General features: G+C 49.6%; 1 protein-coding gene across 1 annotated transcript in view; it reads left to right on the forward strand.

Annotated features, from left to right (window-relative positions):
• The window catches only part of OGFOD3 (2-oxoglutarate and iron dependent oxygenase domain containing 3), a 56,915-nt gene that overhangs the window by 27,396 nt on the left and 16,045 nt on the right, over positions 1 to 13,474 (forward strand). Inside the window, exon 9 of the mRNA XM_075261903.1 lies at positions 6,195 to 6,318. Coding sequence (XP_075118004.1) covers positions 6,195 to 6,318 — 124 coding nt within the window. The remainder of the gene's footprint in view (positions 1 to 6,194; positions 6,319 to 13,474) is intronic.

A 13,474-nucleotide genomic window follows, 5' to 3' on the forward strand; every position in this document is an offset into this window, starting at 1 on the left:
CCTGCAGTCCTGTCAGATAATCCTCGGTGTCCCCCAGATAATGATTACACAGCACAAACTCTTATATAGTATATAAGTGACACAGGGTATATACAGTATAAGTATCGCCCCCTGCAGTCCTGTCAGATAATCCTCGGTGTCCCCCAGATAATGATTACACAGCACAGACTCTTATATAGTATATAAGTGGCACAGGGTATATACAGTATAAGTATCGCCCCCTGCAGTCCTGTCAGATAATCCTCGCTGTCCCCCAGATAATGATTACACAGCACAGACTCTTATATAGTATATAAGTGACACAGGGTATATACAGTATAAGTATCGCCCCCTGCAGTCCTGTCAGATAATCCTCGCTGTCCCTAGATAATGATTACACAGCACAGACTCTGTATATAGTATATAAGTGACACAGGGTATATACAGTATAAGTATCGCCCCCTGCAGTCCTGTCAGATAATCCTCGCTGTCCCCCAGATAATGATTACACAGCACAAACTCTTATATAGTATATAAGTGACACAGGGTATATACAGTATAAGTATCGCCCCCTGCAGTCCTGTCAGATAATCCTCGGTGTCCACAGATAATGATTACACAGCACAGACTCTTATATAGTATATAAGTGACACAGGGTATATACAGTATAAGTATCGCCCCCTGCAGTCCTGTCAGATAATCCTCGCTGTCCCCCAGATAATGATTACACAGCACAGACTCTTATATAGTATATAAGTGACACAGGGTATATACAGTATAAGTATCGCCCCCTACAGTCCTATCAGATAATCCTCGGTGTCCCCCAGATAATGATTACACAGCACAGACTCTTATATAGTATATAAGTGACCCAGGGTATATACAGTATAAGTATCGCCCCCTGCAGTCCTGTCAGATAATCCTCGGTGTCCACAGATAATGATTACACAGCACAGACTCTTATATAGTATATAAGTGGCACAGGGTATATACAGTATAAGTATCGCCCCCTGCAGTCCTGTCAGATAATCCTCGCTGTCCCCCAGATAATGATTACACAGCACAGACTCTTATATAGTATATAAGTGACACAGGGTATATACAGTATAAGTATCGCCCCCTACAGTCCTATCAGATAATCCTCGGTGTCCCCCAGATAATGATTACACAGCACAGACTCTTATATAGTATATAAGTGACCCAGGGTATATACAGTATAAGTATCGCCCCCTGCAGTCCTGTCAGATAATCCTCGGTGTCCACAGATAATGATTACACAGCACAAACTCTTTGGTAATATCTTCAGTTATTTTGTTTGCAATGAAAAAACACAAAAGAAAATGAAAAAAAAAATCACATCATTGATCATTTTCCACAAAACTCCAAAACTGGTGCGGACAGAAGTATTGGCGCCCTCAGCCTAATACTTGGTAGCACAACCTTTAGACACAATAACTGCGCACAACCGCTTCCGCTAACCAGCAATGAGTTTCTTACAAGGCTCTGCTGGAATCTTAGACCCTTCTTCTTTGGCAAACTGCTCCAGGTCCCCCCTGAGATGTGAAGGGGGCCTTCTCCAAACTGCCACCAAGAGATCTCTCCCCCTCCCCCACAGGTGTTCTATGGGATTCAGGGCTGGACTCATTGCTGCCACTTTACAAGTCTCCAGGGCTTTCTCTCACCACCATTTTCTAGTGCTGACCTGAAGTGTGTTTTAATCCATTTCAACTGGCTGCAAGTGTGATTTAGTTATTGCCACCACCTGTTAGGTGCCTCAGGTAAGTAACAGGTGCTGTTAATTACACAAATTACAGAAGCATCACATGATTTATCAAACAGTGCCAATACTTTTCTCCACCCCCTTTTTATGTTTGCTGTGGAATTAGATCCAATTTGGCTTTTTGACAATTCTTTTTGTGGTTTTCCATTGAAGACAAATTAAATGAAGAAAATACCAAAGAATTTGTGACTGTAATCATTATCTGGAAGAAAACGAGGATTATCTGACAGGACTGCAGGGGGCGATACTTTTGGCCAACACTGTAGACAAGCTGAGGCTCTGCCCCAGACAACCACTACTGGCGCCATTGTAGGGTCCATCGGGGTATATATATATATATCTGTCCTTACCCCATGTCGTACTGCACGACCTGCAGTTCTTAGCATTGTATTCATGAATCAGGCGGCTCAGGATGAACAGATTGGAGCCTGCAGTGGTTACAGCGCGGGTCCTCGGTATATTTACCTTGCAGTTAGTGACATGACGGATATCTAAAGCTAATATTTGTCCTGGAAATGTGTTTGGCTTCCTGAAGTGCCCTTTATTGGCCGCGGTGGTCGTGTTTGTTTAACCACTTGTTTGCTGCAGCGCAGAACTGTGCCGCAGAATAAAGCGTTATTGATTCTTGTAGGGAAAAAGATGATGAACCGCTGGCCACAGCAGCACAGAGGATTTCAGAAGCCTGCCCATTGAATGAGGGATAGTGTCCTGATGTTGGTGAGGATGGGGCGGCGTGTGCAAGGGCAGAGTTATAATGAAGGGGGACGAGAGAGTTATAGAGTGATAGGAGCTGCACAGCAGCACAGAGCATTTCAGGAGAGGAATGTACCAATCTTGTAGGGGCCAGTGATGTGCCTGTGAGGATGTAGCAGAGTTGTATTTGTCATCTGGACTGTTCCCTTTGTCCCCCATGTAAGTCACAGATATCGCAGACCTTCCTCGGCTCTGCTACATCGCTGCACAGTGTCACCGGTGACGTCAGAGCAGGCAGGTGTGAGTGTGAGTCATCCCATGTTCTATATATATATATATATGTACAAAAATACGGAAATCGCTCTACCTTGAACGTTGTTCAGATGGTATCATATGGCGCGGGGTGCACGGAACATCCGACCATTAGAATGGAATCCAATTGAAAAAACAATGATAAAAAATCCAGCACGCCCAATAATTGAAAAATAAAATATAACCTTTACTTCATAGTGGTTAAAAACAGAAAAAGCTCCTTAGAGCTATGATTAAGAGACCTGGATGTGAGTCTCGAAACGCGTAGGCTGTTGTTTTATTCTGGATCCATGCTCTAAGGAGCTTTTTCTGTTTTTAACCACTATGAAGTAAAGGTTATATTTTATTTTTCAATTATTGGGCGTGCTGGATTTTTTATCATTGTTTTTTCAATTGGATTCCATATATATATATATATATATATATATATATATATATATATATATATATATATATATACCTATATGTATAGACCCCCTCCCCTCCCCTCAGCTCTGCAGCATCTCCAGTAATAGAGGGCAGGGGGTGATCCCAGAGGCCGACACCTAATCCCTATTGTCAGCACCGCTCCTGATGTGACGCCCCGGACACCGCAGGTTAATCTGTATCCTAGGCCGGGGGGGCAGAAGCCACCAGCCCCCCCCCCCCCCCCCCCCCAGATCCACCTCATTCTGAATTTCATCATTATCGCAGCGTGACACGACACCCCGGGGCCAGGAGGGAGATGAAATGCAGAATTTATTCCACCGTCCCCGGGGCGAGGGATTGAAGGTCCAGGACATGAGACATCGCAGGTAATGGGAAGGACTGATATGGGGATGTCATTAAAGGGCGCCCCCGTCAGGCAGTCCAGGAGGCTGTGGGTTCTCCATGACTTCGGGATCCCCACTCATCAGGGCGGTAAGTAAAGGGGCCCCCAACAACCTAGCAGGCCCTCAGTGCTCCAGTCTCGGAGTACCCCTTTATGTGTGTATGTAGGATGATGAGGCTTCTGATGGCTCCGGCACAAGGAGGTCGAATAATCCAATGTGAGAAAATGTAAAAAATATATAATCTCAGATCCCTGCTGCCACCACTGGAGGGCGCCTGGGATTTATCAGCGTTGTTAATCCTGACAATTGTATTGGAGCGGTATATTGTATGGGGTTGTCAGACAGCCGCTCCCTCAGGTGACTACTGACTACCATCTATGAGACCACTTACTGGTACCCCAAGATCTTCTCCTAAGCTGCAAGATGGCGGCGTGTGACTGGAGGGGCCGGCCACCCCATAGAAAGACCCGCACAGATCCAGGTAGGAGATTCACGTCTCAGTCTAGAATATCCCTTTAAGACTGGGGGCAATGAGGTGAAGGCAGACATGTCCGGTGGCGCTGGAGACGCGATCCCCTGACTTCATCCTTATCATGGCGTCTGCGCTCCTCTGTGTCTGCAGATTCTGGATCCGGCGATGTTTAGCTTGGACCCGGTGCAGGGTTCTGCCTGTGGTGCCGGGTGACCGCCACAAACCTCTCCGGCTCTGCTACATCCTCCTTGTACGATCCCGCAGAGTCTGGCGTCACCTGGTCACAGGGCGTCAGTCCGCACCGTCCGGCTAATGTTACCGTGGCAGAGTCTCAGGAGCCGCAGACGCCCCGTACACCACGGCTCAACCACAAGACTAGTCCGCCCCTACTACACCGCCGATACCGCGCTCACATGTCAGGGGAAGCAGCAGGTCACGGCCTCACTAAGCCAGCGCTATGTCCTGAAATACTCTGTGCTGCTGAGTGTGGGCTCTGAGATCAGTCACTTGTCTCTAGCACATCAGCACACACTGAAATACTCTGTACTGCTCAGAGGCCCTGCCACTTCCTGCATGGTGATTAAATACTCTGTGCTGCGGGAGACTCTCCGTCATCCTCTAGGGCTCTCACAATCTGTGACTTTTCCCAGGATCACTATGCCTTCTCCTGAAATACTCTGTGCTGCTGGAAAGCCTTACATCCCCGTGTCCTTCCATTGTCACCCTGCTGGCCATTATTGGTACTGCGCTCCGTTCTGTATACTATACTATAACCTGCTCAGCCGTATACACAGAGGATATTCCCCGTAATGGCCGCCGTCGTGCCGTATACCCAGCATACCTTTCTATATACCAGTGATAGTCCCGAGGCTTCACCCTATGGTCACCACGTCCGCCCCGCACCCCTCCCCCCCTCCCCCAAGGACAATACGAGTCTCTTATTAGACACTTGAAGGGGAAATCAAAGCTTTCTAACATCTTATAAATAGTTTTCTGTTCGGTGACCCGGAAGGTGATCAGATCGATTGATTGTGACCCCATCCCCCAACAAGAGGGCCGCGGGGGGGGCAAAGTAGTGATTGAGGCCATTAATGTCACCGCAACAATTTTGTGTCCATTAAGATTCCATGTCTGTGAGGCCGGAGCAGGGTCAGACGAGACGGGACGTGCGTTGTGGTGTCAGACAATGGCCGCCGTCTCCTGGGTCCTTCGGGGTCGTCTGCACATGTCGTAGCGGATACGAGAGCGAAGCTTTTCTAGATAAAACTGATGTCACCACCGACTTTAAAGGATGGGGGGTCTGATTAAGAAAATTCTGACTTAAAGGGGTCCTCCAGTAACATCAAGTTATGGAGTAGATGGGGAGGCCAAATATCGCTGCCAACTCGCTAAAGTGTATGGGAAGCTTCACCTCCTGGGAGGCCGAGGTCATAGTATGTCCTATTATTTTATGGGGTCGCCATCCAGCCACCTGTCTGTAGACGGAATAATCACAATCCTCCTCGGTCTGCAGGAAGGAGGAGGGAGATGCGGCTGCAGGATCTTATTCTGTGTGTCTTGGGCGGCCCCTTATCATCTACCCTATCACGGCTCATGGATGTCCTAAGGTGAGACCCCCTACCCTATTAATGAGACCCCTAATACATAACCTTATATTCTCTCAATGCTCATCGTAATATTTTTATCTGTCAGCTCAGTTTTTTGGATTTTTTCTGGGATGAATCACGTTGTCGTAGTCAGGAGGACCGGACTAAGACCGACCCCTTCTACATTAGGAGCTGACCTTGTCACCTTGTCTCCTCCCCTTTACTACAAGTCCTGACCAACCATTTAGGAGAGGGGCGTGGCCTTGTGTAACAATAACTGACAGCCATGAATCCTAATGAGCTGGAGGCGGAGCTTCCTTTTCTTTTGTTCCCATTGGGGCTTCGGGGCCCCATTTTGGGTTTGCAGTAGAAGCCTCCGCTTTGGTTTCATCAGAGGTTTGTGTAGATCCCTTAATTATTCCAGATGGAAGGATCCCTTTAAATTGTTGTCAGTGGTCTGAATGTTACAGGCTCCTAATGTTACAAATAATGACGACAAGCGCCCCCTACAGGCTTGTATATGACTTGTATATGTGACTTGTGTCGTTCCTCGCCCCCAGGTGACCTACGGATCCTTTGACTACACCTCCTTGCTCTATCTGTCTGACTACTCCAAGGACTTTGGCGGGGGAAGGTTCATCTTCATAGACGAGAAGACGAACAGCACGGTGGAGCCAAAGCTCGGTAAGAACATCACAGACATCTTAACAACCTTGATGAGCTCCTCCTGAGGATTGGTTCTTGGGGAACATTCCCTTTAAGAGTAAGCCGCACCATCTGCTTTCCTTAATCTTTAATATCCGTCAGACACTCTTCTCCTTGTCTCATTCAGAAGTTTTCTCAAGTGTTGGTGCGTTCTCGAGCTAATGACTAAAAGTGCTTGACCCCGGAGGTATCGCAGCTCTTCAATTTGCAATTCTTATGATATTGTACAAGCGTTGCGCTCCCGGGGTTGGCGTAACAATAAGCTAGCAGCTTGCAGAGGATATGGCGGTGACACTTAAAGGGGCTCTCTGCTTATTCCCTTAAGAATAATCTTATTATAAAGTGTCCTGTCACAGGAGCCGGCCGCAATCTGGTGAGGAGAAGCCTGGCTGTAAGTGTTCAGATCCCTGCAGCACTCCCGCAGGGCAAATGGAGTATTACAGTGTGTCCATTCATATCAATGGAATACAGGAGAGGTCGGGTCCTCCAGAGACAGACGCTCTATATCACTGGTAGTCCTCCATCTATTAACCCCTAACAGGCACATGACATGGCACAAACCCTCCCAAAAATGGCTCTTTTTTTGTAGATTTTGACTTTGTGACTCTGTAACTATTCCTGGCACATAACTTTATCCCTCGTGTTATTTCAGTGTCGCTTTACGAGACCTTGTATTTTGTAAATAATTCCACTTTGGGGCTCATCTCCCCCCCCCCCTTAAAGGGGCTCTACCACTAGATTTTCGTGTTTTCAGCTAAAGATATGCCTGAATAGCCTTTAAAAAGTCTATTCAGGTGCTGCTAGTCGTTTGTAGAAAGACCCCCCTCCCCCACGTTATTGTGACGAAATCGATATGCAAATCAGCTCCAGGGTGCACGGTGGGCGTTCCGTGCACCCCCTTTTGTCATACCTTCTGGACGCCCACCGCTGCCTCCAAGCCCTCCATCGTCAGCGGTTTCTATTGAAGTCACGCGCGTGCGCAGTAGCGCTCCCTCCGGCGCGCTACTGCGCATGCTCCAGCACCAGATCGCAATGTTCTCTACTGGAGCGTGTGGAGTAGTACGCCGGAGGGAGCGCTACTGCACACACGCCTGACTTCAATAGAAACTGCTGACGATGGAGGAGGACTTGGAGGCAGAAGGTATGACGTACGGGGGTGCACGGAACACCCACCGTGCACCCTGGAGCTGATTTGCATATCAATTTCCACAGTAATTAACAATAACGGGAGGGGGGGTCTTTCTACAAATGATCAGCAGCATCTGAATAGTCTTCAGGCATATCTTTAGCTAAAAACACGTCAATCTAGTGCTAGAGCCCCTTTACTTGCGCCTTTCCCTTTGTGTATTAACCCCTTCCTTCCTGCTCTCACATGGGCACCGGCCTGACACGTCGCTCCTTCTGCAGCTGATGGAATTGAGTGCAGGGGCCGGGGCCTTCTGCTCCGTTCAATATAACCTTCTGCTCATCGGAAGCGCTGGCGGGGGAGGGGGGATAATTCAATAAGGCTCCTTCAGGCTTGTGTGAATTTCCTTATTATGTCGAGTCGAGCCGTGACGTCCGTCAGTGTTGGCTTATGGCGAGTGAAGCAGGTGCTGGGACGGAAAGTCTGACAGACAGGCGGGGTATCCAGAGCGGGGTTCCTCTTAAAGGGCTTGTCCAGTTCTAATATTGATGGGCTAGGCCGAAGGAGACTTACAGGACCTGTGTGGGAGTGAGCTGCAGTACCAGTCACAGCCACTATACAATGTGTGGCACTAAGTATGTGGACAGGTTCTGGGGTTGCCAGGTGGGTCCGTTGGGTCTATGGACATGCTCCAGGTATACACGGGAAACTTTCCAGACTCAGTATAGTGTGAATACAGCCCAAGCTTGGTCATTAAAGAGTTAATAATCTATCGATTCAGCCGGATTTTGATGAACGTTAAACACTTTCCGAACTACAAGACCCGTCCTAAGGCCTCGCTGTGCTGCCAGTCTGACCCGTCACAGGCCCAGGTCTCGTCTAGTCCTAATATATAGCAATGACGGTATAAACCTCCGATGACTCCGGCGCGCGCCATGTAATTACACCGACTGATATCAGGGCTACAACTCCTCGTCTGCTAAGAAAGATTCCCGACCGCTTAATAAATGAGGAGGGAAAAAACTCTGAGCTGTGAGGACACAAATCTACTCAGACTTATTAATGGCTGTAATGTGATCCGTGTTATTTACTCAGCGGCTTCATAGATGGCATGTAAACCGCCACGCTACACGTAATAAGCATCTACCGCAAGACCAGGGAGACGTCCATCAAGGACACCGTGTAAGACACTAAGAGCAAATGTGCAAAGTGTATATTGTGGGGGTGGCATAAGAAAGGGGGTCACGTACCATGTGGGGGGCAAAAAACGGGGGTCACGTACCATGTGGTGGGCAAACTGAGCTGAAAATAGGAGAGACCCGTCCACAGACAGAAGAGAGACCTGTCCACAGACAGAAGTGAGAGCCGTCCTGCAGACAGAGGAGAGACCCATCCACAAACAGAAGAGAGACCCATCCAGACAGAAGAGAGACCCATCCAGACAGAAGAGAGACCCGTCCACAGACAGAAGAGAGACCCATCCACAGACAGAACAGAGACCCGTCCACAGACAGAAGAGAGACCCGTCCACAGACAGAAGAGAGACCCGTCCACAGACAGAAGAGAGACCCGTCCACAGACAGAAGAGAGACCCATCCACAGACAGAAGAGAGACCCGTCCACAGACAGAAGAGAGACCCGTCCACAGACAGAAGAGAGACCCATCCACAGACAGAAGAGAGACCCGTCCACAGACAGAAGAGAGACCCGTCCTGCAGACAGAAGAGAGACCCATCCACAGACAGAAGAGAGACCCGTCCACAGACAGAAGAGAGACCCATCCACAAACAGAAGAGAGACCCGTCCACAGACAGAAGAGAGACCCGTCCACAGACAGAAGAGAGACCCATCCACAGACAGAACAGAGACCCGTCCACAGACAGAAGAGAGACCCGTCCACAGACAGAAGAGAGACCCGTCCACAGACAGAAGAGAGACCCGTCCACAGACAGAAGAGAGACCCGTCCGCAGACAGAAGAGAGACCCATCCACAGACAGAAGAGAGACCCGTCCTGCAGACAGAAGAGAGACCCATCCACAGACAGAAGAGAGACCCGTCCACAGACAGAAGAGAGACCCATCCACAAACAGAAGAGAGACCCATCCACAGACAGAAGAGAGACCCGTCCACAGACAGAAGTGAGGCCCATTCGCAGACAGAAGAGAGAGCCATCCACATACAGAAGAGAGACCCGTCCTGCAGACAGAAGAGAGACCCGTCCACAGACAGAAGAGAGACCCATCCACAGACAGAAGAGACACCCATCCACAGACAGAAGAGAGATCCATCCACAGACAGAAGAGAGACCCATCCACAGACAGAAGAGAGAGCCATCCACAGACAGAAGAGACACCCGTCCACAGACAGAAGAGAGATCCATCCACAGACAGAAGAGACCCATCCACAGACAGAAGAGAGCCATCCACATACAGAAGAGAGACCCGTCCTGCAGACAGAAGAGAGACCCATCCACAAACAGAAGAGAGACCCATCCACAGACAGAAGAGAGACCCGTCCACAGACAGAAGTGAGGCCCATTCGCAGACAGAAGAGAGACCTGTCCACAGACAGAAGAGAGACCCATCCACAGACAGAAGAGAGACCCATCCACAGACAGAAGAGAGACCCATCCACAGACAGAAGAGAGACCCATCCACAGACAGAAGAGAGACCCATCCACAGACAGAAGAGAGACCCATCCACAGACAGAAGAGAGACCCGTCCTGCAGACAGAAGAGAGACCCATCCACAGACAGAAGAGAGACCCATCCACAGACAGAAGAGAGACCCAACCACAGACAGAAGAGAGACCCATCCACAGAGAGAAGAGAGACCCATCCACAGACAGAAGAGAGACCCATCCACAGACAGAAGAGACCCATCCACAAACAGAAGAGAGACCCATCCACAGACAGAAGAGAGACCCATCCACAAACAGAAGAGAGACCCATCCACAGACAGAAGAGAGACCCGTCCACAGACAGAAGTGAGGCCCATTCGCAGACAGAAGAGAGACCTGTCCACAGACAGAAGAGAGACCCGTCCACAGACAGAAGTGAGGCCCGTCCACAGACAGAAGTGAGGCCCATTCGCAGACAGAAGAGAGACCTGTCCACAGACAGAAGAGAGACCCATCCACAGAGAGAAGAGAGACCCATCCACAGACAGAAGAGAGACCCGTCCTGCAGACAGAAGTGAGACTCGCATGCAGACAGAAGTGAGACCCATCCACAGACAGAAGAGAGACCCTTCCACAGACAGAAGAGAGACCCGATCTGCAGACAGAAGAGAGACCCGTCCACAGACAGAAGAGAGACCCATCCGCAGACAGAAAAGAGACCCATCCACAGACAGAAGAGAGACCCGTCCACAGACAGAAGAGAGACCCATCCGCAGACAGAAGAGAGACCCGTCCACAGACAGAAGAGAGACCCGTCCACAGACAGAAGAGAGACTCGCATGCAGACAGAAGTGAGACCCATCCACAGACAGAAGAGAGACCCATCCACAGACAGAAGAGAGACCCAACCACAGACAGAAGAGAGACCCGTCCTGCAGACAGAGGAGAGACCCATCCGCAGACAGAAGAGAGACCCGTCCACAGACAGAAGAGAGACCCATCCGCAGACAGAAAAGAGACCCATCCACAGACAGAAGAGAGACCCGTCCACAGACAGAAGAGAGACCCATCCGCAGACAGAAAAGAGACCCGTCCACAGACAGAAGAGAGACCCGTCCACAGACAGAAGAGAGACTCGCATGCAGACAGAAGTGAGACCCATCCACAGACAGAAGAGAGACCCATCCACAGACAGAAGAGAGACCCAACCACAGACAGAAGAGAGACCCGTCCTGCAGACAGAGGAGAGACCCGTCCACAGACAGAAGAGAGACCCATCCTCAGACAGAAAAGAGACCCATCCACAGACAGAGGAGAGAGCCATCCACAGACAGAAGAGAGACTCGCATGCAGACAGCCGTTTCAGGATTATTGCCCCTCATCAGTAGATACGAGCTGGCTAGTACCCCCTAAAGATAGGTTGCCGTGAAGTGACAAGTGGGCTTTATGCACCTTGTTCAGACTGTGCGCTAAAACCCTCAGGTTCAGTTTTGTAGCTTTGGCTGAGATCAGTCTGCGCGCTCCGTCTTCTGTCTAAAACTTCGGTGCATTGCGTTTACTAAAACCAGAGGGTGTCCCTGACTGATCCTTGGAGACGTCTTAGGTCAGCAGATGACTTCCTCTTACTTGCTCGCCGTCTTCAGGCTTACTTCCCTCATTAGACTTGATCTGTTGTCGGCCGCTGTTATTGGTCCTCGGGGATAGAGCGGCCGATCCTCCATGACGGATATTTGGTGCTGGCAGGGAGCAGCGTTCCTTGTCGCTCCGTCCAGTCCCGGTCACTTGGCAGTGTTGGGCATTGACGTCTGTTCCTTGGGCAGAGCAGCCTTGGCAGGTACATGCAGTCCTGCTCCTTCTCCTCCTCCACGTCTCTGCGTCTTGTGGATGGTTTTGTCATTTCAGACTGGTTTCTGGCCCCGGCAGGCGGAGGATCCCGCTACACCAGACATACTTCACAGATTGTTGCTTCGCACCGCGCTGCCGTTATCACACACAACAGCTTGTCATCTGCTGCACCTTGTAGAGGTGAAATATAGCATCAGGTGTCTTAGAGCGCGTTCACATCTGCGCCACTTACATTTTAAGCACTTTTCCAATAAAGTGAAGTTTTTTTCATATTAACAAGGCAGTGGGTGCGACTACTCCCGGGCCCCCACTGATAGGAGACCGGGGAATTTTTGTCCCCAGTTCTGGCCATGATCCAAATTGTTGGACCCGGAAATTTCACCGCTAGAAGTAATAATTAAGTTTATGATGGGGGCACTTTAACCCATTCTTGTGCTTGGTGCGAATCATAAGGTCCATTCAACTGATCTTGGTGGGATAAACACATGGATTAAGTGGTCGTTAAGGTTGAGCGATCGGGATCGGCTGGAAAATGATCGGAAATCGGATTTTAAAATCGATCCTGAAATCTCAAGATCGGCTCCACCCTAGTGGTCATCTCATGTGCGGACCACCAGTGACTTGCCATGCCTACAGATCGATGTCTTCAGCCTCAGCTGTAATTTCTCTTGAGCCGGTCGATGAGGGATCCTATCGTTTAAATACTTTTTTTTCTAGTTGACACGTCGGAATAACCTTAAGAAAGACTATTCATCTCCTACCTTTATCAGTCGCCTCTGGCCCGCCGTTCGGTAGAAATACCGGCTTTTACCGGTATGCAAATGAACTCTTTTGCAGCACTGGGGGCGTCCCCAATGCTGCGAGAGATCTCTCTCCGGCGACACCTCCATCTTCAACAGCAACCGCCTCTTCTGCGTCTTCTTCCAGCTGCGGTCACACTCCGGCGCCTGCACAGTCAGCTCTGCCATCGGAACCAAGGCAAAGCCAAGTGCACAGGCCGACCGGCGGCCATTTTTTTGGAGGCTGCTACGCACACATGCGCAGTACACTCCTGTAATCCTATGGAGAACAGGAGCGCATGCGCGTGTAAGCAGCCTCCAAAAAAAAATGGCCACCGACCGGCCTATGCACTCGACTTAACCTGGGTCCCGATGGCAGAGGCGACTGCGCAGGCGCACAAGTCTGACCCCAGCCGGAAAAAGAAGATGAAGAGGCGGTTGCTGTTGAAGATGGAGGCGTCGCTGGAGAGCTCTCTCGCAGCATTGGGGATGCCCCCAGTGCTGCAAAAGAACTCATTTGCATACCGGTAAAAATCGGTACTTCTACGGAATGGTGGGCCGGAGGCGACTGATAACGGTAGGAGATGAATAGTCTTTCTTAAGGTTATTCTGACGTGTCAACTAGAAAAAAAAGTGTTTAAATGACGGGATCCCTTTAAAGACCACAGTTCCCATTGCCATCTACCACGAGTGGGTGTTTTTATTTAATCCGATAGATATCCTATAAATCCCCTCCCCCATGACTAGGCCATAATTGAGATTGG

The sequence above is a fragment of the Leptodactylus fuscus genome, unplaced genomic scaffold (assembly GCF_031893055.1).
Source record: "Leptodactylus fuscus isolate aLepFus1 unplaced genomic scaffold, aLepFus1.hap2 HAP2_SCAFFOLD_609, whole genome shotgun sequence".
NCBI classification, from domain to species: Eukaryota; Metazoa; Chordata; class Amphibia; order Anura; family Leptodactylidae; genus Leptodactylus; species Leptodactylus fuscus.